The sequence below is a fragment of the Genypterus blacodes genome, unplaced genomic scaffold (genome assembly GCF_046128005.1).
Source record: "Genypterus blacodes isolate CSIRO-AG114 ecotype Tasmania unplaced genomic scaffold, CSIRO-AGI_Gbla_v1 ptg000118l_1, whole genome shotgun sequence".
NCBI lineage: Eukaryota > Metazoa > Chordata > Actinopteri > Ophidiiformes > Ophidiidae > Genypterus > Genypterus blacodes.
The window spans coordinates 651,553-679,004 of NW_027466921.1; the positions used below are offsets into that span (position 1 = coordinate 651,553).

Genomic DNA, 27,452 nt, shown 5'->3' on the forward strand with positions numbered 1-27,452 from the left:
TGAATGCACAAGTCGCTGCATACTGTAACTCATTCATTAATACATGCATATTTATTCAGTAACTTGGGAGTCTGGTAGTGAATGCGTGGGCAGTGAATGTGACAGATTAGATACTAACCTGATCACAAATGAGTTCCCACTTCTTTTCGTTGTCGTACTGCCGTAAGAGTCGAGCTTTGTCTGGAGGAAGATTCATGGAGTTCTGAAAGACAGAAGAAGGTCAAAGTTATTTGAATGTGGCTGAGGAGATGTCATCAGTCAAATCAGTGCAATAACAATGAAGCCCGACGAGAGAAAAATTAACACGCACACACACACAATCCAAACAGTGTTCGAGTGCGAATCCTGTGAGTGTCAATAGAGGACAAGTAGAATAAAGACATAAGTTGGGAAAGAAAAGTTTTCACACTCAAAGACGCTGCTGCTTGTGGTTACTGAGCCGCTCCTCTTCGATGCAAAGGTGCCTTGCTCAAGGGCACATTGGAAATAGTGGCTACGATGCAAATATTTTAATAAATATATTCCGGATCAGTCTCTGCACTTATTGATAAATCAATGTAAAGTGTACTGATAATATCATTTCTGGATCGGCACCAGAACTTAATGGATCCGCCCCCCCCCCCCCCCCCACCAAAGTCCATCAGAAGTTCCATTAAAATCAATGTGATGTCGTTAAATGGTTATGAACTCACTCGGCTGTATTTTCATTTATAATATGAAGTTGTGACAGAATAGATTAGATTGAAATTGTAAAAGATATACAGTATGTATCTCTTGTTGAAGTCCAGAAGAGAGAATGGAGGAAAATATTTAAGCAGAAAAAGCAGAAAAAGACGGCTTCATAAAGCTCTGGCTGTAATTTCCAACATGGATCAAGTCATTTCCTGAGTGGAGTGTGTTGGATTCATTTATTATGACACATGTGTTGGTTCAAAGTCAGTGGGAGAAAATGAGTGAATGTCATCCAAAAAATCTTACACAATTATTTTCCTTTTCCTGTCATGGCCTAAATCACACGTACACACACACACACCCTGCCCCCGAGCCCACTAAAGAAGCTTGGAACACTTATGCAGACCTTTATTGCACCACCTACTGTAACAATATGCAGAGGAAAGAACACACACATACAAATATCAGAGTGCTTTCCTAATCTTTCCATGACAAATGATCATTTCTTCAGACGATGGAATGAGATAGGCGTTCTCCTCGGTTCCTGACCGTCCCTGCCGAGTTACCTCTGCTTTTTCTAAATAGAGCTCCACCGCACTTAATTGGTTTTCCCCACAAAGAACTGCAGCTAAACACACAAAAGGGAAACCAAAAAGATAATTTGAGGACGTGACTTGAGAGATTTCTAACACATATTGACGTCTTTACATGTTCAGAATCTATTCAGAGGCCACGAGCGTGAGCGGGCACGTTGTCTTTGGTACGAACGTTGGCTGTAGCCTTGCATGCACTCCCAGACTCCCACCGAAGAGCGAGCAGGAAATCGCATTAGTATTCAGCAGATGCAGCGAGTCGGTCTGACTGCTGCTGTGCTGACTGCGGTGAATTGGGAATCTGAGGGGGCTCCATTGATTCGGTCTGGCCGCTAACCAGATGACTAGTGTTAGTACCCACTTTCCTTCCCTAAACACATTAAAATACAATCCGACACCTGAGCACCCGGTCACAGTGAATGACAGAAAACCAATAGCAGTCTCAGTTGTCAATAAACAGCCCGGTAAATAAGAGGAGGGGAGCTGAAACCGAAGCAGGACGACTTAATTACAACGATGGTTACGTCTGAGGCTTCACTCTTGTTATATTTGGAGTTTAGTCATTGGCGTTGTAAGTGGGTATAGGTGCGGTGCTGCTGGGTGGATGGGTGACTGGATGAGTCGGAGGCTGGAGCGGCGGGTGTGCAGGGCTGTGGGGTTTCCTGTTTGGTAAAGTTCCAATCAAAGCAAAGAACCACCAAGACTCTACCAGCCGTCACATCACCCCGATGCTAATGAACTGTGACAGGCACTCAGCTTGCCGGGGTCAGGTTACCCCGCCGTCTACAAACACGCCTCTCCTTCCTACTGAGTGTGTGTTTGTGTGTTATTAACGGAGTGCTGTTGATGAGGCAAGAGGCACTTTTTCACCAACACCCGACCGCATCTTAAAACACAACGGACCACCCTCACACATGCACACACTGACTTTGACTCATTAGCAAACGCCCTGACTCGCCACTGCTACTGTAACCCATCGGCTCCTTTAACAGCATGTTTCAGTTTTAGTGCCAGAGTCCTAAAATATCTCCTGATGTTACCAGACGTATCTTCCCAAAAGGAAAATTGTTGGAAAGACCTCCGAACCCTACGAGTGTCCACACAGTCCAGCCGCTCTTTACGCTGCCCGAGTCATGAAAGAAAAGAAAACAGACGGTTGGCGCGAAGCCCGACAGCCACCCACTACCTTCCAGGAGGTCCGTGGGGGCACGGCCTTCACAGCCCAGCTGGCTAGAAAAGCAAACGTAGAGCCCACACCACAGGCCCGCTGCGTTTGGCTCTCCCTACAAACACAGGGAGGGAGGGAGGGAGGGATGGATGTATGCATACCAAATTGACAAAAGAGTGAGTTACTATGGAGCTATACAGTACAACACTCTACAAGCCTGTCAAGGATCTTGCTCAGGAGACCTATGCGCACGCACACGCACACGCACACGCACACGCACACACACACACACACACACACTATAGCTTAAAGCTCAGATTCTGAATTCACTGGAATGCTCAGCTGCGCCTTTTTCTCTGCAAGCATCCCAGAAGTTTTCCTGTAAAACACAGCTGCAATGAAGCATAATAATAAGAGCCAGTGCAGCTATAAGTCGTATCCTGGTCTATGGGGAAATCTGGCAGAATGGGAGCTCAAGGTGTCTCAGTATCTGGCAAGGGTTTAACATGTCTCCTGCCTCAATGACAAACTAGGTAATTCCTCTACTTTTCTCAATCAATCTAGTCTTCAATCCACAGTATTCCAATCTAACCCTGTGAGACAAGTGATGAATAGGGGATCAGATGTTCAAACTGCAATTCAATATGGTGAAATTGAATTCTCTCTTCATGTCGTCTCTATGCAAAACCAGGATACACTGTTCTGTTTTTGTATTCAGTTCATTTGACTGTGGAGGAATGCTGCCTTCAGGTGCGGTTGGAGTTGTTCCATTTTTGATCCGAGTTCACGTTAACTACCCAGTCAAAGGCTAAACATGACGGGACAGAGCAGGGTTCTGTTTTGTTAGCGATAGTTTCAGCAATGTGATGAAGATTGTTTGAGAATTCAGGCCTCCAGAGCCCTCATAGCCTATTTGTAATTCAAAAAACAATGGTAAATATACATTCTTAACCTAAATAAATTATTGAAAACATCCACTTTGCCTGTGTACTCTTTACAGATGACAACAGAGGAGAGAGAAATTGGTTTAAATGTTCAACGCAGCTCCGCTCTGCCTCGCTCTCCATATTCCATAACCTAAAAGCATTGGAATCTGCATGAAATAGAGACTTTGTCAGGCTAACTACAGAACCCATTACAGTACTAATCAAGGAGGAGGATGGTGAATCTAATTAAACAGATGAAGAGGAGAGCTGTGGAGGACCTGATCTGATCACATCTCTCCATCCCATCATCATTTGATACAAATCATCAAACCGGGTTTCTCCTCTCTGCTCAGGTCAATTTTCAAACATCTAAAATCGTGCTGTTCTTCAAAATGCCTCACTTCCTTTCCAACCCCCACAGAGCAACATGCCACAACAAGAAAAACCCTCTGAGTGCATATTGACGGCAAGTCATACCAACCATTTACAAAAACGATTGCAATAATTGCTCAATATAGCGGAAATGACTGGATGTGTACTCTGCTGCATCAGTCACAGGGTGTTCTATGCTTTTAGTCCATAATGAGGTCATCCCTGCATGTTAGTCCCAGAGCTGTTAACCCACCACAGATGTAGAAATGTGCCATAGTAAAGATTGCATAACTATAGAAAAGATTACGACTACTACGCGTATGCTGCAATCTGGGCTGTGGCACCTGAAATCTGCTGACTTGAACTCAAAAAGGGCTCAATACCAAACTAAATATATATACAAGTAAAGAAATATGACATTTTATACTCATATTTATATGTGTTTTCATGAAATGGAGTTGTTTATCTGGGAAGGAATACAGCTTTTACAAAAAGCATTCAAAATGAGTGTAAATGTTTAGGACTCAAAACTCAAAGACTTAAGTTGAGTTGGACTTGTCAGCCTTGATTTGTAATTTGAGACCGACTTGTGACACGCCTAACTGCCATCCAAGTCTTTATCCCCTAAATGTCCCCGGGGAGGTTAGATAATAAAAGAAGTGGAAGCAGCCTGCAGTTTCCACTTATAGGAATGTAAATGTTTCATATGCAGTCGGGAGCAGCGTGGCTCCTTGGCGTGTTCTAGCCAAACCAAGCTGTCCTGCCCTCATTAGCACTGTCTGGATCCATAATCCTTGGCATTCTTGTGGGGGCACAGGTGTCCCTTGTCTGTTCTCAGATTAGCTTTATAATCCACAGAACCCCCCCCACACCCGCCTCCGCTTGGGCTAACGTCTCACATCTCACGTCTCAGCAGCCTCCTCCATCAGAAGGTCCTGTTTATGTTTGTGAAGCTGCTGGCTGGAATGCTCGAGGAACAAATGGAGAGTTCAAACGTTTGAGCCTGGCCTCTCATTTCTTCTTCCCTGCGATCACATTCCAATGAAATTCCATTCATGAGTCTCAGTGTCGCTGCGCGTGCCTGAAGAAACAAATCTTAGATCATTAATATTCCAATGCTGTCACTGCATGAAGCGGTGAAGCGCTTAGACATAATAATGTGTGTAGTGTACTGGCTTGTTGGTGGTGGCTGCTATCACTACTGCTGTTAAATTATGGATAACATCATCTTGGCTTGATGTTCGAGGGCTTTCATGCTCACATTTATGCGAAAACCAGACAGATGATGGAGACTCTATGGAACGGCAGGAAGTTGTCCAAATAAAACAAGCGATACATGAAGACGGAGGAGGCCAGGCCAGATGTCGGGTTGCGAAAGTGAGTAGACTGAGGTGGAGTAGACGATCCAGCGTCAGAGCAAAGAATATGAATCAGGAAGGTTGTTTATCTAGAAGATAAACGGTGGCTCAACGAGCGTCTAAATGCAGCGGGCGGTGGAAGGAAAACATCGTGCTCGCACGCTTTTGCATAATGTTTTAAGAAAAGGCTGTAGGAAATGTAATTACTTCCACATACAGGACGTGTGTGTGTGTGTGTGTGTGTGTGTGTGTGTGTATGTGTGTGTGTGTGTGTGTGTGTGTGTGTGTGTGTGTGTGTGTGTGTGTGTGTGTGTGTGTGTGTGTGTGTGTGTGTGCGCATTTCAGCAGGTTCAGGTAGCAAGAATGGGAGGTGACGCACAAGTCACATATGGGAGGCTTGACTCTTTTGAGCTCAGAGAGACATGGAAGATGAGCTAAATACGAAGTATAATCCTTTTAGACTTTTTAATCTGATTTGCTCCTTTAACCACACATCCTAACATGCACATTACACAAGCACAAAGCTATGATGTCGTGCCGTGGTTCTCAAAACCGAGTACCACCTCTGGGCACATCAAAACATCCAAGTACTACCTCAAAGGTTTACAAAACGTAACTAAAGCCAATATAAAGCTATGCCGCACACACAGCATTGGGCTATTCTCATCTGCTGTACCACTAGGGGGCACTGCAGGTACACACAGACTATTTAAGACAAAACACGTCCTCGTAAACAGAAAATACCTTCATGGAACTGAGACAGTGTGTCCGTTGTTGCACTTTTACATCTTACAGCAGTGACCCAGGTCATGAAAACATGTTCTTGTTAGCTTAGCTTACAGGTTTTGCTACTGTATCAATCATGTCACGTACCCAGCATTTGGTATGCCACTCAGTAAACTTGGTAAATAAAGCAAGCAGTGCATGATTAAAGGGGAACAGCAGCCTGCATTCCTTTCAGACAAAAAGTGGTGATTAAGTGAACAGCACAACTACAAAACTTACATGAACACATCTATCAATAGCACACAACAAGGCAGATTTTCCTAACCTACTTCATATGCAGGCTGGATGGACAAAACAAGAATTCTAAAACAGCAAACGCATCATCCAAGGCTTCAATACAACATGATGACAGAGTACAGCAGAAACTATTACGCTGGTCTGGCCTGCTGTCAAACACGAGCACTAATAACAGGCCTGCCCTTTCTGTAGGTTTGCCTATATGGAAAACAATCCACCAGGCTTCACCAATGTTTGGAGCTTGGTGGATTGTTTTCCATATAGGCAAACCTGATTACACTCCAGCATTTCATACAGTAGCAGAGAGCAGTCAGATCATCTCGCTGAACCAGGGCTGTCAAAACAGGTTTGGTTTCTAGTTTACTCATCTTGGCAGCACTGCGAAAGACCTGAGACAGGACTGTGGGCTCAACTCCAACCCAGAGTGATGATGATTACCAGCGCACAGTAGTCGACTATAACCCTGTGATCTCACGGGCGTAATTCCCCCAAACATCTGAGGCCGCCGTGCGTCCAACACTGAGCAATATGCAACAAAGAGCAGCACAATCACTCTCCTCCTCCTCCCTTTAATGTGGTAATTGATGCCCTGTGAAGTACGGGGACCCAATACCGACCGCAGAAAAGCGCTCAAAAGGAACAATTGATGGCTTAACAACATCATAACCCTCTTTTACAAAAAACTGATCTGTAACAAAACATGATTGCAGGATCATGATGTACTACCACAGGGAAGAAACGAGCCTATTCAACTGTCTTAAACTTCCAAAAATATATAACTGTATAACCATGTATGTGCACAGGCCATTGTGCAGGTTTGCCTCACCTTTGGTTCAGAGCCTGGGGCAATAAGTAGGAGTATCATAGCACATGAACTACAGGTAAATGACTTCCATAGGAGTTATGTGCGCGAGAAACCTAGATAATGGAAACGGTGCCCAGATTCACACTCATGTTTACATGAACACAATACAACATGTTTATGATCTGTCATTAAGGCAAAGTTGTGAGTCATGGCTGTGATTATAATGATAATGATGTTCAGATCTTTTGGCTCCGCCAGCCAGAAGTCGAGAGATGAGGAAGTGAGATTATGATCCATTTACCATCAGATAATCTCAGTCTGTTACAAGGCTTAGTTCGATTTATGCCGATTCGAGTTTGCAAAAAGAAAAATACTTATTGAGAGGAACATTGTGCCTTGAACTTTAAGTCTTTGGTCTTCTTCTTTCTTCTTCCATAGCTAGTTACGTAGCTACATTTATTTGGCTCCGATTTTGAATGATGGAATTTGGAGAAAGTGCTAGTGATAGTGCTGATGAACTTTTAAAGAGGACATCTGTATCTACTAGTTTGATCATGATGCGACCAATAAACACGGAAGAGCGCTTTGCTTCTGTTCTTGGATCTTCACTGGCAAATTCCTTTGCATGTTGTGGCCAAACCGTTTCAGAGTGTCAACATTCCCTTAAGATATAGCTCAAGCATTCAAGAAGTTTATTAATTTGGCGTTTTGTCACACTGCTGCTTCGCCCTCTGAGGTTCAGTGGAATTCTATATCTCAGCTGGTTTTCGGCTCTGTCTCTCACGCATGATTCAAACGCATGGGGGCTTTTTATTCTGCGCTACACATGTTGGTTCTGGCAAGACGCTTCCCCCCATTTGGAGGAAGAACAGTTTAAGACACGAGGTTGTAAAAATTCCGAGGATAGATGGCTTCTCTTGATAGGCGATAACTCCAGGCCAACACAAAGAGTTACTGTACCTGCATGTTTGCTCCTCCTGCATTTATATTGCGATACACGAGCGGCACAGGAATACACACTTTTACAATATAGTACAGTCCATTACGCCGTCACAAACAATAGCTTCAATATTATTATGAAATCATTGAGCTGAATCAACATCTCTCTGGCAGTGCTGTTGGAACTGGATTGTATTTGATTGAATATGTAAACTTGTAACTTGGTAAATCAATGCAAAAAAGGCTTCACAGTGCACCGCTATGCAGTTTAAAACAAGGAACACAGAGCCAATGGGAACGCTGCAATTCAAGGAAAGCCTGATATCAAAATGTAAACACTTGATATAACTCAAGGCCCTTAAAACGACACAGGGCGGCAATCTGGCAGCTATTCACAGGATAACCCTGACATTTGAATCTATCCTTGATAAAGCTCGACACTGTGAACAGAAACTGTTCAAAAACAGTCTCATTGTTGTGCAGCGCTTGATTTAAACAGCGCAGCCGTCAGCTTGGAACCTGGACAGATTCGGACCATAATGCACTTTGCCACAAAGCTTTGCGTCTCTCCCGCCTTGAATGTGTCGCTGGGGCCACTGCAGGACGATGCTGGCAACGATTCCGCAACCCACATAAAAGCACCAGAATGGGTCTTTTTCCATCACCATACACCTGCTCCTCACACACAGCAAAGACAGCACTTGCCAAGTACAAGCACACATGAAGACTACTGTTTTGAAATTTGGAAGAAGATGTTTTTTCTCCAAATCAGGTCTATTTTTCATTGAGAAACCAGCATTCACTACAAACGTTCTATGCACCTGAGACAGATGGCCTCAATCCCAGACATCCAAGATTTATTAGTCTGGCACCCAAACAATAATGAAGGATTGTTGCTTAGTTGGTAAGTAGTTGAAACTGAACTCTGGTATGATTAAAATCATCTTAAGCTGTATTGAGGTTTTGTCAGCTCTCTGTCTGCTCGCTCCCCTGCCACCCTGACGGTTGAGAAGAGAGCAGATGAACACGAAAAACACCCCAAAATGTTCACATGTCAAAACTAACTGAGTACGACATGGCTGAGTGAAGCCCTGGTGGTTTCAACTTGGCAGTGTTTGCACGCAGTCGCGGGGACCAGATCCCAGATAATCAGCCGACCCTCTGCCAGCCAGGCGAGAGGCCTCGGGCTCAGCTTCGGGGGGCTCTAAGCGGCACATTATCACTTATCGCATCCCTTCTGCGAGGCTGCAGAGGCCAGCGCACAAGGCTGCCGGATCTCATCGCTCCCTAAGCATTTCATGCTCCGACTCTGGCTAATTGGTGGGTGAGCATCCTGGGGCTCCAACACAAGAGTCTCTGCTGACTGAATCCAATGTCCTACAGAAACACACGCGCGCACAGACACACAGACACACACACGCGTGTACATACGCACATAGGGTATGTGTATTTGGGCACAGTGGTGGCCCCTCGCAGCCTGTCGGGTCTGGGTCCTGTGCCAGCCTCCGTCTTGGGCTCTCCACAGAATAAAGGGCAGCACTGTTCCCCTGGCCTGCTGCACGGGATTCGGCTACTGCTCACCCTCTGCTCCACAGACAATACCCATTATTCTGCTTTTTAATGAAGAAGAGTCAACGTGGAAAATCTGAGAATGCTATCTTAGTCACTTCCTGGGTCCCAGATAAGGATAACCACAAAAGGATGAGCCACAGGCATATACATCTTTTATATGATAGCACAAGACCGTCAACCAGTGTCTCTCAGTGTCTCATCATCTTCTCATACTCCTAGAGTCAAGAGGTTGAACTAAGGCAAAGGTAACTTAAATCTGTCAAAGCCACAAATTAGTATTCAGTCGAATGCAAAGTCTCACAGCCAAAACAAAACAGCAACTCGTGACCCTCCAGCCTTTAAACAAAGCAGATTAGGTGTAATCTGGCCAGACTATCGAGGAGAGCAGCTACAACAACAGCTAAGCCTCTGCGCCCCATATGCCATTTCAACCAAGTAATGGTCGTAAACATCTCTGGCCTCACTGACAGCAGACGAAGGTGGAGCCTCAGGTTAAGTGAGGAAGAGGAGCAGCAGCAGCCTCGGAGTCAGAAAACACCCATCTGAGTCTTTGCTTGTTTGTTATTGCTCGGCTAAATGACACAATCGGAATGTTGATTAGGCTGCAAATGCTGAGTAAACTGGTTAAGCAGGTTGTTGATATAATCAGCTATAAATCAGCTTCTTTGGGAGAGCAGGAAGTGAACAACAGAGAAAACATTCCTCATCTCCTTGTACCTATGGTTACCACAAGCAAAGTGCAGAATTGCAGCCGTGGCTCTAAGAATAAACTACAGTGCAGTGTGTCTTTGCCCACAGGACACCGTGACCAGTAACACACAGAACAATACATGCAAGCAACAAACAGGCCTTGGACACACACACACACACACACACACACACACACACACACAGCAACTTGTTGACTGCCTCAAGTACATTAAACAACAAATGCTTAAGTCTAAACTGTGCCTCATCTCATGGTCAAGGTCAGTGTGTGTGTGTGTGTGTGTGTGTGTGTGTGTGTGTGTGTGTGTGTGTGTGTGTGTGTGTGTGTGTATGTGTGTGTGTGTGTGTGTGTGTGTCAGGGGGGGGAACCTTTGAAACAAGGAGAATCCATCCCTCCAATGAACTACACACTCTGCTAAAGTAAACGATCAGATGCAAGGTGAGAGTGTGTTGAGGACGTCATGGCTGTACACAGAGTCCAACATCCCACACACACCCACACACATAATGTCTTCAATGCTCCTCCTTCTTGGCGTCGAAACGAGGAGAAAAATTAACAGCAACTAAATGAACAGCAGCCGGGCCAATCCTCCAGTAAATGGTTACACAGTCAGCTCACTTATCTGAGGAGTAACATGTTACAGATACAGGCCGTCTCAGAACCCAGCCAGACAATGTGTCCAATATTAGAGAATGGCTATGCGATGATGACATTCATGTTTCCATAGTTTTACATATTTGTAATTCATTCATTCATTCATTTGTAACTCTTTTGTCCTTTAGAAGGGGACAGATTGGGCTTTTTGTAATATCCCCTCCTTTGTTACAGTGTAGTTGTCAAAGTGTCAAACTAAACACTGACACTGCAAGACAAACCCAAAGCTGCTGAACTCAAGCTTCATTCTTGACTGGTCTGTTTCTCCTGTAACATGTTGACATCAATATGTGTCGGATGTGAATTTACACACCTGGTCTCACACACACGCAAGCACTCAACAAGTACAGGGCCAGTGAGCCACAGTTTGGTCTTTAAGAGACAGAACATCAAGCTGCAGCAGGTTGTTTTCACTCAGTCAGTATGTTAACAAGCACTCAAGTATTTGTCCCCCAAATCAGTAGGATTCCGCCGTTCTCCAAGGTATGTATGGCGTTTGTTTATTGCCTTAACCCCAGTAACACCAGCTTTAAAGTACATGTAGACGTGCTCAGCCAAGACATGAGAGCCAAACCTCGTGTCAAATTAAAAACTGTCCCTGCTTGAAGACAAACACCCAAACAGAGAAATGTGACGAGGCGACATGTTTGTTAAAGGAATCGCTTCCTTGTGAATGATTTATAGACTATGGAGACATAAACACTAAGAACACTGAAAACAAGCAGAAACCACACACACACACACACACACACACACACACACACACACACACACACACACACACACACACACACACACACACACACACACACACACACACACACACACACACACACACACACACACACACACACACACACACACACACACACACACCAAGTTTAGGACCTCGATGACCTCATAGCTGGATGAGATGGAACGGAGCCAAACAGTGTGTGTTATCTGCTGGTGGATGCTTGCACCTCTCTGGAATTTGTAATTGATGGAAATATTTATCGGAGCACTTTCTTATGACGGCCAACACTTCTTAAAACGCAAATTAAAACCTGGGTGGACTCCAATTATATGACGCATTCTTCAAAAATTGGAAAAAAAAAATCTGTTATTTAGATTCAACAACCCTGTTTGTGAATTCAGTGAAGTTATAACCCTATAGTGAATCATAACTAAGTTGTATAATTACCCTGCTATTGTGTATTATAATGCTTTTGAAAGTTATGACATCACGCATGGAACCATGTACACTACAGCAGCAAACATTGGCCACTGGCGTACATCTTCATCTTCCCTCTGTCTCTCCAAACCCAAAGCCTGCTAGTGTTCCTGCGCTGGGCTCAGCTGATGAGGAGAGAACACGCTTCCGTCGCATGCAGCAACCACTTAAAAGTCGAATGCGTCCTTGATAGGAATTCCAGGGTTTAGACAGGCCGCTGCTCTAATGTGGTCACACACAGCCCAAGCCTTTAATCCACACGGTTCCCGACTGTGACCCAGAACTCGCCCTGCCAGTCAATCCTCTTTGCAGTGGCAGGTGAACTGAACTGCTCCTTAACCTTCACCGCTGGTTGAGGATATATTTAAAGACCAGAGGAAGCGACAGGATGGAAAAGCAAACAGCCAAATTAATGACGTCATTAAGGACTGACTGATGGATGGGTGAAAGTGTCTAACGTAGCTCTTTAATCAGTCGTCTTCCACGCCTCAGGTAGTGACTGATAAGATACTGGAGGTTACATGAATGAGCGTCTCTCTGTTCAGACCCCAGTGAGGTCATCGGAGCAACACAGTGCCACTCACTCACTCTCACACACACGCTGGCAATCAATGGAGCCAACTGCCATCAGGCACGGCTGACACACATCAGAGTGTAAACAGTGGCAAATGACGCTAAATGCGGTGATTATTGCAGCTAAACTGCCCTAATGCTGCAGGGCGTCGATGGAGCCGAGTGACGAGGCATCACGCAGGCAGGAGAGGGGAGGGAGGAGGAGGGAGGGGGGAGTGGGGGGAGTTCCCTCACATGTGGAGGGATGGAGTTATAATGAAAGTTAGCCCCACAAAGTCCAATCTGATAGTGAAACGGTTTCTCTGCCAAGTGTCACGAGGGCGAGCCTGTAAACCAAACATCTTATTCTACCGTTTGTACAGCCAGGTGGAAGCTGGGAAGACTCAAGAGTGTGTGTAGGAAGCGGGTGATTCAAGGGAGGGGTTCAAATCCCACGACGGAGTGATGTCAAAACACATTCATCAGCATCAGGACACGGAGGGACTCACACCCCAGCTTGGACACCGATGACACACAAGCGACTCACTAAACTTCATCCACTTTCTGTAAAAAAAAGGGCTTTGCAACCTTTTGACACCAAACAATTCCAGCCCTGTAACTGAAAACTTCCCCTTTTCTCTCAGCCAAGTTTATACCCACGGAGATCAGGAACCTGCTCAGCCTGAGTCAAAGTCCTTCCAAGTGAGCAGCTCATGTTTAGAGGAGAATTAGACGGAGCAACAATCACGTTTGACCCACATTTACTCGGCTCACATTTCACCATTACGGCCTTTGCTTTCACTGTTATTTTCGGTCTTGCTTGGTGACTTAGGGAGAGCACTCGGCTGGAAACTCTCCTCATCAGCAGAAAGTTCTCATTTATAATTCAACATTATAGCCTTAAACAACAATGTTACAACTTTAAAGCACAAAAGGAAAGACAAACAGGTGGTTTCTAATGCAGGTTTTGGATACAACTTAGACCAAATCCAACGTCTCCAAGCTGGTGTGTGTGCTGGCACTTAACGGTGTGTGTGATGTTTCAGAGGAGCAGACATGCTGAGCACCAGGAGCTTCAGTAGCGAGCCAACGCCTCCAGTCTCATAAAGATGGAAGGAAATGCCATAAAAAAGTTGCAATCTGCTGTGCTGGGACTGCAGGTGTTGCTTAGAAGGAACTAGAAATATGCCACACTGGAATATTTACACAAGGATAACTGAAACAGGACCTGTGTGTGTGTGCTTAAGTGTGTGTGTGTTCAAGCTGTAACAGAAAAACTGTACAAACATAGGAGCCAGTGGAAACAACTTATTTTTAAAACAAAACCAAGTATATTTAGCTCAGAAAGTTGAGAAGTGACGCTGGGAAAAGGAGAAGTTAGTTTGTGATTGCTTCAACATGTGCAGCAGATAAGTCCTCATTCAGCCTGATGAAGACTTGGATGAAGATCAGAAAGAGAGAACTCAAATTAATCATCGCCCACGCGTGAAATCAAATGATGATTGATCAACATGTGCGTTTGTTACCCCGGACATTTTGTCAGAATTCCCCCATTTCCCCTGCGCAACAAAGGGATCAGGCGTGTTGGACACACACACTCTCACACACAGAGGTTCACAACACACACACACACACACAGCTGTCCCGTCCCTGGACGCTGAAGAAGCATGGAGGGGGGAAACAAAGAGTGTGGAAGTGGGGGAGAAGTCAGAGGAAACGCTAATCACTGTTTTTGTTTTTGATACTGTGTTGTTATCTTACCAGGACGATGGCGAATCTCTCCTCCAGCTCCCCCGGGTCAGGCATCGGCAGCTTCAGGGGCATGTTGTGCCCCCTCAGGTCCGTGTGCTGGTCCATGCTCCCCGCGTTCCCCATGTTTCACCCCCCACACAAGAAGTTACACCAAACTTCAGAGAAATCCCAAAAAGCTCTCCTCCGCCCCTGTTGCTCTGGTCCGTTCGGCGGCGTTTACACTCCCACACTCCCCCGGTGTTGTTCTCCTCCGTCCCAGTCAGTGTTCAGCATGTGAGCGGGGCGGCGGAGGAGGGCGACGGGTCCGAGCAGCGCAACCCCCGGTCAGGCATTTCCACGGCGCAAAAAAAAAAACGGGACTTGTGTGGAAACTTCACTGGGACGCGCTGGATCCGGATCAAATCCTTTCTTCTTCTTCTTCTTTCCTCTTCTTCTGCTGTTATCCGTATCTTGCACAATTTCGGCTCCACTCCCAGTCGGTAGTAATGACGACGTGCATGATTCAGCCTTTGCGTTCCGCGTCTGAGAAACTAGTAATCCCGAGTTAAGGAGGGGGTCCGCACACACACTCACTCACACACGCCACCCACACACACACGCCGCGACTGCACACACAGTCATCCACAACGGCTTCTTTCAGGGCACAGCCTCCCACTTCTTCTTCTTCTTCTTCTTCTTTTTGGGGCGTAGCTCCACAAGCCGTAGCCAAGGAGATGATATGATTTGTGTTGCATTGTGGTACTTAGAGTCCATCGTAAAATAGGAAAAGGGATCTTTGACAAACTTTTTCTTGGATCCACAGAACACAATCAGTCTAAGAGTATCTAAAAGAGAAGAAAAGTTACCCTACATGATGTTAACAATGAGTTAGCGACAAACAAAACAAAAAATGATGTAAGCTCCCATTTTCGGTTATAATTTCAGGGAAATCGTTAAATGTAGTAAGATAAGTGGTGTATCACTTTAAAACTTTTCCAACACAATGGAAAACAAGACTCTCAAGACTATTTTTGAATGACTCTTGATAGGTATCTGCTTGTTTTGCTAACCTGATACGGAACGTGCAGCAGACACAGTGAAACATGAGCATCCCAACATCTTTTAGATTTTGGCCCATAACTTTTGAACCATGAGAAACTTAATCAAAATATTTTTTTTCTTGGATTCCTTGGGTCGATCCAAATCCATCCACATAGGCCACGCCCAATTTTCTTGTATCTTTTTGTGGTTTTGAGTCAGTTGTCAAAACCTTTTACATGCAATGTCTGGACCAAACTGGACAAATGTTTTGTCTTTTGATATTTCTTATTGTTTTTCTATTATTTGCTGGTGAATAAAGGTTATTCTTCAAAAAGTGTTGTATCTCATGATCAAATTTGTCTACTGTCACCAAACTCACCACATAAACAAGATGAAATATCAGTCTGCCTGATGGAGCAATTAAACTTTGTCATTGACTTTGCAACAAGACTTTGTAGAATCAAATGTTTGTTGATTTGACAGTGGTACAGTGGTATCTCTGTGTATCCTTAAAGGCTTTTCTCCAGATTCAATTTTAGGACAATTTTCGGAGTGCACAAACCAGCACATCAATCAGTAACAATTAAATTAGTGTAATCAATAAAGTCAATCAATTGACCCCAGACATAGATCCTTGGGACAAAACATTGAGTCTGGACTCTATCAGCGGCTCTGTTATGATACATTCAGCCGCTCCTCCAGTATCTTCTCTCCACATTTATTCCAAATCTGTGGAAACATGAACTAATAGAGTTATGATAACTTGTACACGTACGCATTTTTCAACATCTTCCACATTTGTTAGGGTTGAGATCTAAACTCTGGACAGGGTGGAGTCCACATAACACACGAAGACGATGACATCAGTAAGCAGTGCTCTGGGAGGAGATCCAGGCGTTCTGCAGATGCACAGTGGTTTGATTCAGGCCGGCCCGATTCGACAGGGGAGTGTGTGACATCTGAGGTCCGCTGGCTGGACACACTGAGGGTGTAAAACACAGCTGACTGACGCAATCATTACGTGCTCTAATCCAAGGGTTCCTCCCCTTGTGTTGTGCTGAATATGTGTGTATGTGTGTGTATCCCTTTTTTGGGTTGGAGATATGACGAACCATATTTTTATGTACATGCCAACACACTAAGAATACTATCATAAGAGCTTGTTTGAGGATTTTGAGGATGAGTATTTTCAAATTGATCAGAATAAGAACAGTTATGGTGTATAATAATAAACATAAATGAACAAATGTGCTTTAAAGTACACTGACAATAGCAGAATGGTGTTAGTTAACGAATGAGCATTAAAACAGTATCAGTATAATGCTGTGATGAGGGTGTGTGCTGATGGTGACACGCAGCACATAAAGAATGAAGAAAGGAATGAGATGTGTGTTTCTGTGTGTGTGTGTGTGTTCCTCCGAGATCCAGGACAGAAGAGAGAGGAGGGAGAGTTATTATTCACACATGTTCAGGCTCTGTCAGGGCATTCCAGCTCCCTTCCGCTACACAAAGTGTACTTTATCCACTGGTTTCAGTCCTGTCGTGGGGTCTGTGTGTGTTTTCTGGGAGTTCGAGTGTAAATCAGCACCGGTGCATTCCTCCAGACAGAGCTTAGCAGGTTCAGCCACCACAGGCCGTCATTGTGTTTAAGGGGGCACCTTGCAGCTGCATCTGAGAGGAGCAGAGAAACATGAGCGAGGCTTCAGACATTTCCACAAGGAAATATAAAATGCAAAGCAGATGCCAAAATACAAAGGCAGCACAATCAAACGTCTGTGTGTGTGTGTGTGTGTGGAGCCTCGCGGGGACGACGTCTAACTTTATGGGTCTAACAGAGCTGGAACTGAGCAAGGAATCAATCCTGAAGTCGTTACTAAAGAGAAACATGCAAGTTAACAGTCAGCAGGGATTGTAACTCTGCAGAGCATTAGCGCCCTCTGGTGCGCGTAAAGTGTACTGCCTAGTTTCCAGTGGACACGCCTCTTAATTGACTACAGAAATCTGATTATGGGTGTCGACCATTGTAACGCTGCCTCGGGGCTCCAAGCGAGAAAACCACAGACAGGCAATAACGTATCAAATAAATATAAAGTAACAATCTATACATCCAGCCAATGTTCCTCTCCTTTCCCTGAAGCCTTTTGTTGACGTCTTTACATGTGCTCTACTTTATGGGCAGCTGAATCAACATGTCCACACAAATCCCAGAAGTTGAGTATCAAACTATATTTATTGTATAGATTATACGGACAACAAATAATGTACAGTTAAGAAACAAATTGTGGAAAATCTGCCAATTTTACCTTAAAAAAAAAAAAAAAAGAGTAAATATTGACTTTTGAACTGAAGATAAGTATTTAAGGGTGCAAACTGGCAATACAGCATTGACTCTGATAACTGTATGATCACCCCATATTGGGAAAAAAATGGTTTCAGCAGAGCACATTTATGATGATTCATTTCTGGACTCTATAATGTGGACTATTATTCGTGTGTGGGATTATTAAACAGTAAAGAAAAAGGTTATTTCTACACAGAACGTTTCAGAATTGGTCTCTTACTGTGTGCTGACAGCTGCGCTCTCTCATATTTCGGCTTTATAGAACCCTTTTGTATTGAAGAAACTGTTTTATTTAGCATTTTGGTCCAGACACATTACCACAGCTTATTTTCAACTCAATTCCATGTGCATTGATGAGTGACAGCGTTGAGGTAAAGCACCTTTCTATTCACAAACATACTGGTAGCAAACGGTTAAAGTTTAAAATGAACATGATACTGGAAATGATTCCGAAAGTCGGTGTGGACTGAACGAGTTCAACAGCTTCCCTCCAAAACAATCACATCGAGTACATGATTTAAAATAGTAATGTCCACCCTGGTTCTGAACGCTTACATGATGAAAACAAAACAAGATTTGGCATGGAAATGACCTCATGGTTTATGACATACATGAGGTCATGTTCAACATCAAAACAAGAAGCGGGGGGTTTCACTGAAATCCTTCATCCATTTGAGATCTGTCCCTGCCTTAGACCAGTTTAAATGATCCACGTGTGTAAATAAAGCAATACTTCTTTATAAAGGTTACCCTGCGTCTCAAAAGTTCAGATTTGGTCCCAGTGAAAGAACCCAAACTTCCTTTGTGTTGTATACAGCTGGAGTTTGAGGAAGAAAAAAAAACTGGAAAAAGAACCACTAAAAAAACCAATAAACAGTTATAACATGTAGCAAAATAATGAAGCTGCTCCTCCCAGCGTCGGCTTAAGACACGCCTCCTGTCTGTTGCTGAAATACATCAATAGTGTCTTCGTCCTCCATCTCCAGCTGCAAAAACAAAAGACATTTACAAAACTCAAGTTATTCTCCGCACAAAGAACTGTATTATACACCTAGAATCCCCCTGTGCGCATTTATCAAAGTGGAGCCGCAGCTATTGGCCCTCAGCTTCGGTATAGTTTTCCATACGGGTGTGAAGGATCGTATAAATTCCTACGAGGGAAGTTAAAAACATATGCCGGCCGACGGAAATAAGAATTCCAGGGGTGTTTCCGTCTTATTTTGGGACGAGATCAAGTAAAGGTGCAAAATATGTAAAGCTTCACCCTCACACACACTCTCTCTCTCTCTCTCTCTCAGGGGGCGAATTAGGTGTATAAAAAGACCACAGTGACTCCATTCTGTCAGTGCAGTGACAAAGGTGAGGACAATTCCTAGTAAAAGGCCACAAAAATCTAATTGTTATCATCCAGTAAACCTGACGCTGACATCATGGGAATACATCGCCGCACTGTAAATTACATGTCAAGCATTCGTAGACGTGTAATAACGAAGGCTTTACACTCCTTCCTCAAGATATGACTCATCCTCACTGTAGCTGCTGTTTGAACAACCAGATTTTAATGCAGTTCTGCGTACTCTTGTGTATTCCGTGTACACAAACTTGACAGGCATACGCGACTACTCAACCAGACATGTAAACAATCAGTGCTTTTTGAACTTTTCAGACATTAAACACATGATGTCACCAACCTGTGCAGGCGTGTCCGACTCATTTATGGGCTGACCATCAAACCTAAAGCGTATCTGACGAATTGACAAACCCTGTAAAAGACAGAAAGGAAATGCAAACCATTTATATACACTCAAGCTTTCAGGTAACAGTAGTTAAATGGAGAGACACGGTGAGCTGAGGAGGTGAGTGTGTGTCTGTGTCTCACCTGTCTGTCGCAGTAAGCCTTCATGAGTTTGTTGAGCGGAGTGTGTCTCTTGATCTTGAACTGGACCACGGATCCATCCTGACCCGCTACCTTCAGGTTGATGTGGTCGTTCTCGGTCTTGACTCCTTCCTGGAACACAACAACACGGCGGTTACAACCTCAGAGAGACACACACGCGCGCGCGGGTCCATTAAGTACCATTAAACCCGTGTTAACGCTGCATGCAAACACAACACACCATCTAACGCTCTGTGCACGCAGACCCGGGGCTGGTGTTTAGCCTAGCAGCCTAGCCTGTGCTGTAACTGGCGCAAAACGCCATAATGGCGCAAACAAAAACAAGCCGAACCATTCATTCACAGACCAGCTCTCGCATAGAATTCCTTCTTTCGCGGTGATTACAGTTCAAATCGCTGTGTTACAACCGCCGGCGCAGCAGTGCAGTGCGGCCAGAAAACAAACACAAAGCTGTAGAAGAGCCGCAGACGAGTCCACCTTTGTTCCCCCAGTCTGCGCGCTCAAATGCGGGCTGTGGAGCCGAGGCAGCCGGGCTAGCTTAGCTAACCCGACCACGGCTAAGTTACAAGCGGCTTCGTCGGGCTCCGAGTTGAGCCCCGGAGAAGCACAAAGTTCAACGAAGCGGCCGTGCAAAGGAGCGGACCGGCGCACTGACCTTAGGCTTATCCTCCGACATGGTGCTGTTTTGCCAGGTCGTGGTTCAAACGGAGGCGACGGGCAGCGAGAGGTTAGGTGGCTGGTGAAGCGGCGGCGGCCAGTGTGTGGTCTCGGATCGTCTCTGCCCCTCTCTTCCCTCCTAGCTCACAGGGAGCACGCGCGGAAACTTTAAATGCTGATTGGCCCACACGGGGTCACGTGCTTCTCTGTCCGTCGGGGTCGCGCGGACTCGTGAACGCGCAGATGTAAATTGCGCATCCACGTGAAACCAAACAATTCAAATCATGTCTTTGCAATTCATTAATGAACAAATCTGTCTACTAATAGTGAGAGGATCAATAGTAGAAGAGTCCATACTTCACTTTAAAGCAAATATCAAATAATTAAGAATGACTCATAGTCGAATTGTATTATATATCTAAGACAAATACAGAAATTAAAATGTTTAATATTTAATCAAACATCCACACACCCTGAGAGTGTAGTGGCGGAAGTGTTTACATCTTTTCACCTTGAAACCAAGAAAAACGCTTCTACCATCAATAAAAGTGATGTATATTCACCTAAAAGCAAAGATTATATATAGCAATTAAAGCATTATAAAAAAAAGTATTTTTATATTTGTCATGTTGATGGAATCTATGAACTGGATAAAGTAAAATATGTCAGCCAATGAAAATAGTGAAAATAAATCACACAAGCATGAATTCGCCCCATAGAAAGTGAATACACTGATTTTTATTTTATGAAAGTATAATAATATTTGCAATGCAATGTGCTACATTAGTGACAGTCTTGTGTTTTTTCAGTGTGAATAGAAAAACGAGGTTACTGTACTCACTAAGTATGAAATGTGAAATATAAAATGACACATTAAGTCAGATGCCAGCGACCTTATCTATATGGTGAAAATCATTCCCAAAGCTGTTTGTAATATTATGGAGGAAGACATTGAAATCAAAAGAGATCATCACAGTTTTATTCCCTGCTAACTGTCACAGACCACCGGACTGGAGATAAGCTGCTGTAATGTTACTGTCATTAATAAAATCATCAGAGAGGATTTAAAAAAGGGAATATTGGAGAATTCTTCTTATTTGATATCCATACGGGAGTATGGATTACTCTTTGCCACGCCTGAAATGAAGAGAATAAATTGTGAAAGCAACACAGAGCAGCTGTAGTGGAGATAAAGCAAATATAAATATCCTATATGCTCTAAATACACCACATAGTAAACTGCTAATCAGATGACTTCAACTCTTACAGCTGACCCCAGGTTTAAATGTAAATCTGGGGTAGGTGCACTTTCTCTCCAGTAGATGGTGCTATGGAATTAGTATTATTTCTGTTGGTTATTTTGAATTGAGTTGATTAACTCAATCTTTTTTAATTTCACGGTCTCATATTTGGTTATTATGATGCATCTTCTTTTGGTTGTTTTCACCTCACAGCTGTGTAAATAAACAAAGTACAGTCTAAACAATCAGTCATGCAAAATCTACATCCCAAATGTACATGTATTTGTTTGTTGATTTGTTTGAAGGCAGTCAAAACGAACAGAAGGAAATGGGTCTCACCATATTTCTGTCTGATTTCATCATGCCTGAACTGCATGTCTGCTTTCCTGCAGGAGCAACATCAAAGAGAAACATTGAGATACCGAGCATATCAGCTTGAGTGAGAACCTTCAGTAACTCTACAGGTTGGGTCAGGTTAGCGTGGCCTCAGGTAAATGAACATGCTGATTACATCTTCCAAATCCGGTTTCACATTTTGAATAAATTTACAAAGCCAAATGAAAGCCAACTGAACAGCAGACGTGTGCTGCTGTGAGAATTCATCAAATGATTATGAAGCCAAAACTCTTCACTATCTCAATAAAAGCTGAAAGAAACTGGATTTTCTTGCTGATAATGGTAACTGTGATAACCACGGCAACAGAAACTAATACTGCACTATAGCTACATGTGATCTAAGTATATTGTTCTAGTGGCTTGTGTCCCCAGCAGTCACCTGTCTTTGGCACGGGTCCTCCTTGGACGTGTTTTGCGTTCCGCCGCTGCAATACTTTTCTTTTTCCTGGAATATTGAATATTACGACTATTACTTATTTCAATGATAATAACATACGATGAACATTACACCAAGAGACATTAACTTATATTGTACTTGCTCTACTGCTTTGCACATAATTTACATTTATCTTATCCTGACCTTATTTGACCTCGTCTTGTCAATAATAAACCATCAATGCTTTTGTACATTAAACCGTACATTGCAATAACAATAAAAAGGCCTTAAAACATGGGTGAATTCTTCTCTCTGCATGGTGAGATGAAGTATATAAACATTCTTTTGATACCAGTACAACATAACACAACTTGTTGCTTTGTCAAGTAATCTGAGATAAGAGATCTTTCCCTCCTCTCTACTGACTGCCTGTTATCAGAGGGATCACAGTGGGACTCAGAGCTGGACTGCGGCTTTAGGAGACGTCTGTATCAGTCCTGCAGAATAACGAGCCATTGTGTTCCTCCTCTTTCCCATGATGAACCCGATTTCATGTGACTTTTTCGCTTACCGACTTCGCAGGCACTTGCAGCAGCAGAGGAAGCAAATGAGGAGAGCGAGGAAGGTGGCGCCAACCAGCGCCGCCATTGTAATGATCAGAATTCTGAAATTTACTGGAAATGATAGACAGATACACAGAAAAGAGACATAAGGGACAAAAGAGACAAAAGAGACAAATGGGACACATGGGACACATGGGACAAGCCTCATTATGATCCATATAATAATATCAATGATGATCAATTGATATCCATCAATAATCTCTGCTTCTATAGGCCATAAATCATCCAATCAATAAACATGGATCCTGACCCATTGATTAGTTATTTGAATTAATTTGTACCCTAGAATGAGTTATTAGACAACTAGAAAATGATGGTGGGACCTCTGGTATCACAGTTATCTTAACGCTTTGCTTTTTTTCTTGAAATTTGGTAATGTGAATTTTTTAATTTAATTTAATGCAATTCTTAATTTCTTCAAAAATATTTTAGTTGAGTATTCGCCACAAATTCTTCAAAGTTAATTATTTACTGTATTGATTGATTGAATAATGTAAACTACTGTTATTCTTAATGTTATAAATAATGAGAATTTAAGGAATACCAACAAACATTGTTGTGACAATTGTGGGCGGGGCTACAAAAAAGATTTGCCCCAAAAGAGTCAAAATGATGTAAAATCAAGTAAACTAAGTGTTTAAGATAAAGAAAAAAAGGGGAAAAAAAGAAATTGAAAAAAGTGAAATAATTAAATGAGTAAAATAACGATTGGTAAACTGGTAAAATAGAATTTCTTTGTCTCATAAAGTTTTGTCGGTTGTGTTGTTGTGAGGGGACAGAAGTGGGGACAGATGTGGGGACAGCGGAGTCTTACCCCAGCAGACTCCCCATCGTGCCTCATCCAGTGGACACACACTGAGATGGGGCAGGGCGGTCCTGACCGTGTACTCGATACACTGACGTGTTGAAAAACACCACAAACACTGCAACACACACACACACACACACACGCACACGCACACGCACACACACACACAATAGTTCTGAGTTCTGAAATTGATATTCTGACAGCAACGCGTCACAATCAGCTGACAGCTTGAACTTACTGCAGTGTTCCTTAGACAAGCGTCACAAGACGTGTTGGAGCTGGAGGCGCACGGATCTGGAACACAAAGTGGAGATAAAAGCGAATAAGACGCTGACTGAGCACATACACACACACACCGGCCGGGGATCGAACCGTACCTGGAGCTGACGTCTGCGCCTCTGTGGTCAGGACGCCGCACAAAACGAGCGCACATCCCACGAACAGAGTTCTACAGAGTCCCCTCATCACCGGGCGGAGACGGAACATCCTCACACAGAACCGAGCGTCACTTCACTTTCACCTTCAGACTTCACACTCGTGCGCTCTGCCAGGCTGAGGGTGGAGCTTCGCGTCTCAAAAAACAACCATCACGCCCCGCTCACCCTGATGTCACTAAGGACCGAGTCTAAAACCGCTTCCTCTCATTCCTCTGGGACAAGCCGCCTCCATCCCATAATGATCTAGGATCAGGGTTGCGCATACACACGCCCCTTAATTAACTGAATTTTTAATTTCAAGTTTGGATTAATGGAATAATGGTAAATGGAAAAGCATCAAGCTTAAGCCTTGTGATGCATGTGTTTGTAAACTACATTTCCCATCAGGCCAAGCGTACCATGCCATGCCAAGAGCACAGTGGTGCCAGTGAGTGAGAGTGTGTGTGTGTGTGTGTGTGTGTGTGTGTGTGTGTGTGTGCGCGTGTGTGTCGAGGAAAGTTGTTTTTAGTAGAGTAAGTGATAATACATAGAACATTTAGAACAGATTCTTAATACTTTTTACATGACTCTGCTGTTTGTGTGTGTGTGTGTGTGAGTTCATATAACCCATGTCAGTGTGTGGTGTTGGTAAGTCACCTCTGGAGGGAGCTCTCTAATTACTAAATGGGTCTGTTAATGATCATATAAGAATAAATAGCTTGTTAGATAAACCGTTTCATTAACACAATACGTTCAATTCATTATTTAAATGAAATCAATAAATGAGTAGCTGATAACTGAAAAGGTAATTGGGAGCCGCTTTTGTGTGCTATAATAGATAATGAGACAATGATAATTCCAAACACATTATGAAATACAATAATTTATTAAAGCATCTTTAAGTTCAGTAATAAAACACAATTTTTCTGATTTGTTTGTCTTCCAAACAAGCAGAAATCTCAGAAGTACAGTCATCGTCATGGCAAGAAAAGTCTCTGGTGCGGCCGCCGGCAGCTGACCAGACATCCTACATGAGTAAGGTCGGAGAGAAATGGAAGACAGTGATGCAATGTGAGGTAAACACTAAGCTTAACGTCAAACCTGTATGAATGTATGATCACCTAAAGGTCGCTGGGTGTAGACTTACATCCTGTATTCATCTATGATGGGCGGGAGAGGAAACATCCTCAGCTTAATATGACAGCAAAAGGAATAAAGTATCTTTATGTGTTGAGGACAGTATGACTCCACATGGAATACATTTACGCAGACAAAAGCACAGAGAAAGGAAACTAGAGCTAAAACATGTCATCGACTCTGTCCGCTGTCGAGTCTCAAGAAATTTTGGGCCCTGATTGCACAAATCATAACAAAGAGCGCTAACACAAACCGCAGCACACCATCCCCCCCTCTCCAAGTTGCTTTGTCCTTTTATTTATTTCACATAATAAATACCCCACCCTCACATGGCAACTGACATCATCTAAAACACGTAAAACACTCTCTAGATACAGACGCATCAAATGATATCGTGCTCGTTTCTCAGAACATCAGTTTGAGTTACAAAAGGTCTCAGAGACATACACTTGATTCAGCACGCAAATAAAACCGCTCGGCACGCTCGGCACTCGCTGCCGCAGGAGGGATCACACACAGGAGCACAAGGACTTCAACTCATCTTTAGTTAAATGGCACCGTTTGAGAAAATATTCCTTTGCAGTGGTTCAACACTCTGCATCTCCACTGACGCATTTCTTTCTTGGGTTTGCTCTGAATCTGACAGATCTTTAGAGATCGGGGTGTGCATCTGAGGCACATGCGTTGATGGAAGCCATAGCGACCATTGATCGAGATATTCAACACCCCAAAATACACATCTTACATATTCATAACAACAGATCCCAAAATAAGAGACAAATAAGTTGGAAGCGGTGAGTCTTCAGTAAGGCAGAATGAGGGAGAAAGCCTCCCTGGTATAGAGAAAGTCCATATTACTCATTAACCTGAGGGAATCTACATTCAGGAGAACATTCAATGGACCCAAGTCTACATTTAGGCATGAATGTGTGTTCATGAAAAGCTTTTCAAATTTACGTGAGAAATGGAACTAATGAGACAAACAATATGTTATTAAGTTTGGAGACTATAGAGAGAAGCTTCAACTTGTGCAGATGCTACAATGTACAAACGACGTTTTGCCATAAGCAATAAAGACGTTCCCATTTTGTGTCTTCATCTATCTTCCTAAAAAGCAGTCAAGCGCTCTGATTCCATCCCAGTGGACTTCATGTGTTCTCTCCTGCTTGTTTTTGGATCCGGTGTGGATGAGTCCATACTATGTCGTGTCTATCACCTGATCCAGTTGCTTACGTAACTGGACACAGATCTCACGCTGCACCGCTTCTTCACAATCATGTTTATGTACGCTTTCATGATTTTGGTGATCTCTCCAACCTGGCAAAGGAGAGAAGGGACACAAAGTCAGCAGAGCCAAAAAAGAAAGAGATGCAGACAATCACGACAGGTGGGCTAGAGACGAGTGACCTATGTACCTGTGGAGTTTCGAAGAACATCTCCCTCTCGTCCACTGTGATCTTGTAGGTGCAGGGCATTGGAGCACCGAAGAAGACAATGTGCTCGTAGGGGAAAGTCTCCAGAGGTTTGGGCTCTCCTCTCTTGTAGACGGACACATTCTCAGCACTCACGCTCAGCCACAGATCGTGAGGGAAGCCTCCTTCTTTGCACTGTAAAGATACACACAGACACACACATACAGGACCTCGTCAGTGTCATGCCACATGTCCTGAAGGCTTTAAACTGATGCTGTGAGAAGACACATTAGATTTACCTCCACGTCGAAGAGCGTGGAGCCGTAGCCGGGCCACTCTTTGATGATGGTCATGTATTTCAGCATGGCCTGGTGCTGGTCCAGACTTTTGAGGTGGGTCCACTTCTCTTGGATGCTGGCCCTGGTGGAGCAGGTCTCCTCCTTTATCCACATCTCCAGCATCTGCTCCTCCTCCATGCGTTGCTTCTTCATAGAGCCCGTCTTCAACCCCCGACGCAGGGTCCCGTCCAGGAAGCTTGTCCTTCTACGCTCCAGTGTTTGGCCCTGACCCGAGGCCCCGCCCACCTTGGTGAACTGTAGGATGCGGTTACGCAGGCGGCCTACAGGGTAGATGTTATCCAGGCTCCAGTTGCCCCGCGCCTTGTCTCCGTAAAGGAACTGCAGGCGTAGAGCCGCTAGGTGCTGCAGGGTCTCCTCTCGGGCAGGGAAGTGTCCCCTCGTCAAGCTCTCATGGGCCTGGAGAAGACAGCGTTAACTCCAACTGCTACTGATCTCAACATCCATGTGATACAAAGCATCCA

At 43.9% G+C, this 27,452-nt stretch overlaps 4 protein-coding genes across 8 annotated transcripts in view; all 4 read right to left on the minus strand.

Annotated features, from left to right (window-relative positions):
* fmnl2a (formin-like 2a) overlaps positions 1 to 14,988 on the minus strand; it is a 40,126-nt gene extending 25,138 nt beyond the window's left edge. For 2 of the 4 annotated variants that reach the window (XM_076161901.1, XM_076161902.1), the window contains exons 1-2: positions 14,318 to 14,988; positions 119 to 202 (exon numbers count right to left, since the gene is read on the minus strand). In XM_076161901.1, the coding sequence (XP_076018016.1) occupies positions 119 to 202; positions 14,318 to 14,431 (198 nt within the window). In that variant the 5' untranslated portion in view covers positions 14,432 to 14,988. The remainder of the gene's footprint in view (positions 1 to 118; positions 203 to 14,317) is intronic. The other 2 variants (XM_076161900.1, XM_076161903.1) reach the window with 1 other exon arrangement.
* A 2,551-nt stretch (positions 14,989 to 17,539) lies between these two features.
* sumo3b (small ubiquitin like modifier 3b) lies at positions 17,540 to 20,372 on the minus strand. The gene is made up of 4 exons (XM_076162030.1): positions 20,222 to 20,372; positions 19,549 to 19,677; positions 19,361 to 19,432; positions 17,540 to 18,655 (listed from the first exon to the last, which is right to left on the minus strand). Exons 1-4 carry the CDS (start codon positions 20,240 to 20,242, stop codon positions 18,593 to 18,595), a joined length of 285 nt encoding a protein of 94 aa, XP_076018145.1. The 5' UTR covers positions 20,243 to 20,372; the 3' UTR covers positions 17,540 to 18,592.
* A 536-nt stretch (positions 20,373 to 20,908) lies between these two features.
* On the minus strand, positions 20,909 to 24,262 carry pttg1ipb (PTTG1 interacting protein b). Of its 2 annotated transcripts, none has more exons than XM_076161979.1 (7): positions 24,045 to 24,262; positions 23,906 to 23,961; positions 23,674 to 23,782; positions 22,808 to 22,910; positions 22,240 to 22,305; positions 21,804 to 21,850; positions 20,909 to 21,677 (listed from the first exon to the last, which is right to left on the minus strand). In XM_076161979.1, the coding sequence occupies exons 1-7, from the start codon at positions 24,151 to 24,153 to the stop codon at positions 21,667 to 21,669; spliced, it is 501 nt and encodes a 166-aa protein (XP_076018094.1). In that variant the 5' UTR covers positions 24,154 to 24,262; the 3' UTR covers positions 20,909 to 21,666. The 2 variants fall into 2 exon arrangements, with proteins under 2 accessions (XP_076018094.1, XP_076018092.1); XM_076161977.1 differs by having other exon boundaries at positions 20,914 to 21,360; positions 24,045 to 24,259.
* Positions 24,263 to 24,956: 694 nt separating this feature from the next.
* myo10l3 (myosin X, like 3) overlaps positions 24,957 to 27,452 on the minus strand; it is a 43,153-nt gene continuing 40,657 nt past the window's right edge. Inside the window, exons 39-41 of the mRNA XM_076161980.1 lie at positions 26,932 to 27,387; positions 26,636 to 26,827; positions 24,957 to 26,537 (exon numbers count right to left, since the gene is read on the minus strand). Of these exons, the coding sequence (XP_076018095.1) occupies positions 26,433 to 26,537; positions 26,636 to 26,827; positions 26,932 to 27,387 (753 nt within the window). The 3' untranslated portion in view covers positions 24,957 to 26,432. The remainder of the gene's footprint in view (positions 26,538 to 26,635; positions 26,828 to 26,931; positions 27,388 to 27,452) is intronic.

Excerpts from the sequence above, each read along its gene's own strand:
- pttg1ipb (XM_076161977.1), bottom strand. The coding sequence starts at position 24,153 with ATGTTCCGTCTCCGCCCGGTGATGAGGGGACTCTGTAGAACTCTGTTC. Across the intron at positions 23,962-24,044 it reads GGCGCAGACGTCAGCTCCAG|ATCCGTGCGCCTCCAGCTCC; the intron begins GTACGGTTCGAT and ends TTTGTGTTCCAG. Across the intron at positions 21,361-21,803 it reads TGAAATCAGACAGAAATATG|GCGTGGCAAAGAGTAATCCA; the intron begins GTGAGACCCATT and ends TCTTCATTTCAG.
- sumo3b (XM_076162030.1), bottom strand. The coding sequence starts at position 20,242 with ATGTCGGAGGATAAGCCTAAG. Across the intron at positions 19,678-20,221 it reads TGTCGGAGGATAAGCCTAAG|GAAGGAGTCAAGACCGAGAA; the intron begins GTCAGTGCGCCG and ends GTTGTGTTCCAG. Across the intron at positions 18,656-19,360 it reads AGTCGGACACGCCTGCACAG|CTGGAGATGGAGGACGAAGA; the intron begins GTTGGTGACATC and ends TTGTTTTTGCAG.